This window comes from Pteropus vampyrus, unplaced genomic scaffold, assembly GCF_000151845.1.
Source record: "Pteropus vampyrus isolate Shadow unplaced genomic scaffold, Pvam_2.0 Scaffold30, whole genome shotgun sequence".
In the NCBI taxonomy this organism is placed as follows: domain Eukaryota; kingdom Metazoa; phylum Chordata; class Mammalia; order Chiroptera; family Pteropodidae; genus Pteropus; species Pteropus vampyrus.
In genome coordinates, this window is record NW_011888811.1 from 8,058,212 (window position 1) to 8,065,366 (window position 7,155).

The window sequence follows — 7,155 nt, forward strand, 5'->3', positions numbered from 1 at the left end:
GTGTGTGTGTTTTAAGGGTAACAGAGGTACCTGTGTTCTCAAAATAAAAATATTTAGAGTACACTCGCACGCACGCACACATACTAAAAAGAATCACTTTCCATGCAAAATTGGCTAGCTGAACTAAAATTTTAGAGACCGATGTATCTACAATGACAACAATCATGAGAGGGGAAAACAATTTTTAAATTCAGTATATATTTTGGGTCTATGATTTTCAGATGAAAAACAAAAAGATTCACAATAAAAAGGGTTTCTAATTAATAGGTAACCATTATATTACCAAACATGGATTAGGTACTATACCAATATTTTTATTCTTACAACTACCCTGTAATATAGGTTTATTTATCTTCATTTCTCAGATGAGGAAGCTAAGGTTCAGAGAGATTAACTGACCTTTCCAGTGTCACATGGCGAAGACAGAGCCAGAATTAAAACCCTAGTCTACTTAGCTCCAAAATGAGGTGCCATTTTAAACATATTACCATGAAATATCATTGTTTACAAAAATAACTTATTTTAAACATGATTGTAAAAAGTTCCCTATCTTTCTAAGTCTAATAACATTTAGAGGGTAAACTTTGTTCTCAAATGTCATCTCAGACGTCAGAGTTACTCAACAAAACTTTGTTTCACAGGAAGCTTTCTTTTCTGTGACTTATAAACTAGAAAATTATGTATTTAATCTTAATGGCTGTGAACTCATATTAACACTGAACAATGGAGAGACTCTGATTTTAAGGAAACGTACAAAAGAAACTTACGAACTGTAATACATCTATGTGGCCTCTCATCAAAAACCCATTACAGGGGATGGGGTAGGAGGGAAGTAGATGGGGTAAAAGGGGTCAAATATGTGGTGACAGAAAGAAATCTAACTATTGACAGTGAACATATACATGCCTTACTGTTAAATTGTACACCTGAAACTTACTGGATTCCATTAACCAATGTCACCATAATAGAAAAAAAAAAAAAGAGTACAATTAAATATAGCATCTTGGATTAGATTAATTTAATTCACAATTAGGATAGCCCTTCTCTGCTTATGATATTGCTAGAAGCAACTTTAAATATTTGTGGGGAGGTGAGATATAAATCAATACACTGCTTCCCTTTTCGAAAAAGTCTTGCCAAAAAAAAAAAATTGTCAGTTGAACTAATCAGTGTGCTCAATAACGTAAATTTACTTTTTGAGAACTCCTTATCTTCATCTTATCACATATCTGTAAGTTCCTGGAATGGTCCATAGGCCACAATTTAAGTAATACTGCTTTAGTCCATTTACTAATTTTCCTTAAGTAAATTCATATTGCTTTTATTTCTGAAGAACATCACCGTGAATTTTAAAAATACCTATCTTTCGTCAAGTGTTTTAAAACTAGAACTAAGGAGAAAGCAAAAATATCCTGAAGCATCAAAGATTCTACAGTTAAGATCAGATATAAAAGTTCCTAATAAAAGTGAGGTCTTACAAAATAAGGCCATTTTTATTTTGACTCTATAATCTACTCTCTTTTTATATTTAACTATTTCAGTGTTATTTAGCAAATATATATATGTTTATATTATGATGCAAGAAAGTCAAACATGCTTAATCAGAAATTTGCTAACTCAAAAGAAAAATATCTCATATTTAAACAAAGATCATTTAAGTCACACTTTATAAAGCAGAATAAGAAACCACCTTATTTCCATGGAAATCTAAACAAAAAAAAAATGTATAGCTTACACCAAATAACAATGTCATAATCCTCATATGCAGATGTTAGGAATTCATGAAGATATGGCCGCATTAATTCTACGCCAGTCTCTGCACAAGACCTATGGTCTAAAAGAAAATCCGCCATAGATAATTATTAGTTTATTATAGTAGACAGTACCTAATATCAATTAACTTAGGAAACGTAATACAAATACTCAAATGCAAGCTACTTCAGACTGAATTACACTGGCTGACAAAGAGAGGTCTTCAAAGCACACAATTTAATATACCTGTGATCTAATTTTAATTGATAATTTTATTCAATCTGTGAAGAGCAACAGCCAGAATTGAGGCTTATATAGTAAAGTGTTATTTTTTTTCTCATCTAGTCTCTAAAGTGTAGATGCTACTTTATGATATGAAAAACAAACTAGGCCCACTTATACCCACTTTTAGCCATTCATCTTCCAGATACAATCGCATTTCACCAAAATGACAGGCCCAATTAACTTATAATCAAATTTTAAAATAAGTATGTAAAAACTTATGACATGTACTTAAAGTTTAGGATTAGAGGTAAATAAATAAATAGGTAAATAAATAAATATCAGAAGTTAACTAATCATTGCTTCATAATATTAGAGGATGAAATGAACATATTTCTTGTTGACATGAGACATTTTAAATTCACGAATCTGCAGGAAACATAATTAAACAGAAAACCAGGGACAAAATATCAAAAAATATTTTTAAATAATCCTTATAAGAATTTAAATGTTACTCAACAGAGAATGACTTGGTTAAACTATGATGCACCCATAAACTAGAATTCTGTGTAACCGAAAAAATATATACATATATATTTAATGCACAATGAGTGATATTTAATGACTGAGATGTTTAATATACTATTAAGTAAAAAGGATATACATACAAACACACCCTGGGAGATGCAGACGAAAAGGTAACAGTGGTCATCTTTGGGTCGCAGAATTACAGATGACTTCTTTTAGTCTTATCTGCATTTTCTACAATGAATGACTTATTTTTACAATAACAAGAAAAGCTTTCAAGTATTTCATATTGCAAGGAAAAAACAAAAGAAAAAAGTTGTGGATAACAGAATATGAATCGCAATTGTAGCTGACTTACCAAATAATGTATAATCCACATCAAGTACTAAAAGCTTTTTCCCTTCCCTGGGAGGATTCAAAATTTCCACTTTGTACTCTTTTACTCTGCGAGAAATTTTTAGTAGGTTTTCTTCCCTGATGGAAAAATAAAATCAGATGAAATACTCACTTTTTCTCACATTACAAGTAATTTTCTTTGATAGTGAAAAGCACTTACCTATTTTCTACTTCAACTACTTCATCTTCAATATCAAAGTCATTGACAACATCATCATTGTCAGGAGGTGGACCTAAGACATCCTCCTATTAAGATAAAAAAGTTTTGTTTTACCATATTATCTTAACATAACGAATACACGCATAGTATAATAAGCAAATGAGAGATGAGTTCAAGAGTCTTTCAAGTATACACTGTGGAAAAATTTCCACATTTTATAATGTTATATATGTTCACTGGGCAGATTTACCATGTTAAATTTGACCATCTGCACTAATACTATACTTACAGCTCACTATATACTAATAAGTTCTCCAGTATTTGTTTTTTGAGTTAATCCCACATTCGCTATGCAACTTTTATTTTTCATTGACTGCTAAACTGACAATTTTACCACAATTAAAACTACCATACAGAAGGGTAATATAAATCATAATATCTTCAAAAGAATAAATGGTAACAAAAGTAAACATTTACCAAGCTCTCCTCACGAGTTCCCATCATCATGATTTTAGTATTTGGTTTCAGTTTGAGAGCTCCAAGCTTAACATCATTTTCTGCAGGTTTGCCTACAATACAAGCAAATGACTGTTTTCTCACTAAAGTTCAGGTGCTAGTTTCACTATCCCATTATACAAAACCCTAATATTAAAAGATTTGGTACAGTTTCCATAGCAGTTTTTTTCCTCCTTAAATGAACAAACTGTTACTGCTGAATTAGCAACTTCTAACACAGTGAGAAGTACCAATACAAGGTTTGATTTTTCCCCAACTCCACTTTAAGGAACACCGTTATGCAACTAACTAACCAAAATAAACTCATGTTTTGATTTGCCTTGTTGTTCAAGATAAAGATAACTTGTTTTCCAGAAAGTCTTGAATATCGTGTGCCTAAGATAAGTGTAGATTTCATGTTACTCAAAACTCACCCTTCACTGGTACTATGACGAACAAAGAGACTATAAAAGTTCCTTTTAGAGTGGATATGAACACTGCCTGTAATTGCTAATCTTCATTTTAAATCATCATTACTTTCAAAATAGAAAAGATTTGGGGAAAGTACAAAGCCCAAGCTATAATGAAAAGGCTGTGCTAAAAGGTAGATGTCAAAACTTATATTATTTTACCTGGTACTTCTGCACCAAACGTTTAACAAGCATACACCAACTATCAGAGGATGCAAAAGTAATCTTAATTGTGGTAGTATGTTCAAGTAACCTTTACATTCTTACTTATATCATACAACAATTTTAGAAATATTCTTATCAAAGAAATCTCCAAGAGGAAAAACTTATTAAGGAGAATAAATAGCTAATATAAAAATTTGTATCAATGCAAAAAATTTGAAGTGAGGAGAAAATTACCTTTAACTTTAAGTCCAAGCAACTTTTGGCGTTCTGGTAGCACTCCTGTGAGCGTCTTGAGAAACTGTTTGAGATCTAGCACAGTATCATCTTCTGAAAGTGTGGTCACTGAATATTCCTGTCCACCCCATTTTACAATGATAGGGAGAGCCATCCTTGAAACATAGGTTGAGGCAGCTTTTGTTCAGGAAAAAATACCTAGAAGAAAGGCATGTACAAATAATTAAGTTAAAATAAACATATAAAAGATGTATCTAAACCTATACATTTAAGTTTTATAAGCTGTGCAGTTTGAGTTCTATTTTACAACATGATGACAGAGAAACAGAATGTCAAAAGTTATTAGGACTCAAGGTTAAAATTCCCCCATCCTCCCAATTTGGCTTAGAGTTACTACTTTTTAATACTCTATTAATAGATTCTCTCTGTTCAACCGGAAAGCTGCATTAATGAGCTACCTATCTTTCCCTCTATATTTGATCAGGTTTATGCTACAGGCAACTTTCTCCTTGATGGACCATTGTTTATTTAACATTTCAGAGGTAGTCTGGTGAGTCATTAAGAAATCAAACTCTAGATGCAGATTATTCAGGTTTAGATCCCAGCTCTCCTACTTGTTAACTATTTGACTTTGGGAAGTTACTTGACTCAGTGCCTAGTTTTCCTCATATGCAAAATAGGGATGACAATACTACTTACATTTATGGGTTCATATAAAAATTAAATTAGTTAATATTTATAACTCGTGTAGTACATGGCACAGAGTAAACATTGTAAGTAAGTATAGGTTAAATAAAATTTTAAAAAACTGGAACTGAAGTGTTACAGGCACTGTGCTAAACAGTAAATGGCCATTATTTGTTTCATATTTAATAAATTGGACAGCTTTTACACAGACAATCTCATTTAACAAGGTTGTTTGATGAGAACTGTCATTTTACAATTAAAGAAACAGGAGTTCAGAGAGTCTATGTAATCTCTGTTCATGGGCACATAGCTGGTAAAAGAACAGATCTGACTAAATCTGTTTTTTTCTCTACACAACTTTCTCTCTTGAATTGGACCTACAGGAGTTAAAGCATCAAAGATCAATAAATACAAAACCCAAAGGCACAGATATAAGCGCACAAAGATGATATAGCAGCTGCTATTCTCATTGACAACATTATGTAGGTCTCTTTGCCCACAAAGCTTTCTACCAGTTTTCTTAAGTTTATTCCCCCCATAGGTCAGAGAACTAGATTTTCTAATCTCAAAGTATTGGTATTTCCAAATGCTGTCACTTTACTGAAACCTTTAATTGCACTCTTCATGTATTACAACCAACTGCAAGCAGCCAAATTCTGAATCCTAATAGGAAAAAGTAATTTAGAAACTTAAGGTGTCTTCAGTGTGTGGGTTAGGAGAGAGCACTATAAATTCACTTATATTTACTTTCATGTTTACAACCTGCTCTACTAAAAATTTAAATAAAGTGTGTTACTTTAGGTCAATGTGTTCCATTTTAGAGAGAACTTGCTCTAACAAATGTTATGATCCTCAATAAAAAGCCAAAAGGATCTGTCGAGTCAAAATCAAATATAGTCTTAATACTATTATACAGATTAGAAAACTCAAAAAGTAGTAAAGCAACTTGCCTAAGATCACACAACTAAAAAGTAGTAAAGGTGGAAATTTTAAATAGCACCAGGAGCCAACATATCGGGAATCGTGGGGAGGGAATTAATTTATCAACAAACCTAGTAAAAGGCATGTGAAGCACTACTCTCAATTCCTACTGAGGACGGCACTGTAGCAGCAACTGAGAGGTAGTGCAGAGGAGAGAGCTGTGGAAGTGTTTGGTATGGAATAGCCTAGAAAGAATGGAGACCCCAATATCCAAGAGGGCCAGGGTATTTTCAATAGGAAGAGGGAGAGATGCTAACGCCAGAAAAGGGAGGACTTAAGTTTGGGGATGCAAAGCCTACTGGGGCGCGGGAAATCCTTGACCTAGGCGAGAAGGCCTGATGGGAGGGTGGCGATCCCTGCAACCAGCGGGCCAAGGCCGGAGGCCTGGGCAGCAGAATAGGATAGACGCGACCCGGGGCGCCCACAAGCAGCTCCCGGCCTGCTGCGGCCGGCGGCAGTAGAAGTCCCAAGGACAGCAAAGTTGCGGTTCCCCGATCTACCAACATCTCCGCTGACAACACAGCGGGGTGACCCGAGTCCCCTCACCTGCAGCGTGGCGGAACCGGCAGCAGCGGACGCAGGAACCGACCGCAGCAGAGCGGAAGGCGACCGGAAGTGAAAGGCAGGGACCGGAACCGGCTGAAGAACCGGAAGTTAGGCTTTGAAACGGAAACGCGTTGCAGGCTAGACAGTTCTTCCCCTTGTTTCTCTTGGGGGCTGTAATCCTAGATAGCCGCTGCCAGGGCGTCTTACGGTGACGAGGGAGCCAGGCCTTTCTGAGACTGTGACCACTGTGCAGATGCCCGCAACCTCTGGACGGCTGCCGGGCCTCATCTGGTCTGCGCATGCGCTTGCTAGTGGGCTCGGAGTTGGGAGGGTGCTCGGTGGGTAGGACGTCTCCGGTTTTGTTTCGCTGAAGCCGAGGTGGGTAGGGGATGGTGCAGTGGCTTCCCAAGGTGTGCTGAGGTCTTTGTGGAACTCGGGACTCGGACTCGTTGGCTTTGTTCATGCTCCGAATGAGGCCTGAAAGGTGACCTTTGAGGACTAAAGACTTGAGACCCTTCC

The 7,155-nt window shown here is 35.6% G+C and overlaps 1 protein-coding gene across 1 annotated transcript in view; it reads right to left on the reverse strand.

The window, feature by feature from the left end:
• The window catches only part of UBLCP1 (ubiquitin like domain containing CTD phosphatase 1), an 18,912-nt gene extending 12,142 nt beyond the window's left edge, over positions 1-6,770 (reverse strand). The window contains exons 1-6 of the mRNA XM_023528651.1: positions 6,637-6,770; positions 4,423-4,620; positions 3,536-3,627; positions 3,059-3,144; positions 2,861-2,976; positions 1,736-1,834 (exon numbers count right to left, since the gene is read on the reverse strand). Of these exons, the coding sequence (XP_023384419.1) occupies positions 1,736-1,834; positions 2,861-2,976; positions 3,059-3,144; positions 3,536-3,627; positions 4,423-4,576 (547 nt within the window). The 5' untranslated portion in view covers positions 4,577-4,620; positions 6,637-6,770. The remainder of the gene's footprint in view (positions 1-1,735; positions 1,835-2,860; positions 2,977-3,058; positions 3,145-3,535; positions 3,628-4,422; positions 4,621-6,636) is intronic.
• Between the last annotated feature and the right edge of the window lie 385 nt (positions 6,771-7,155).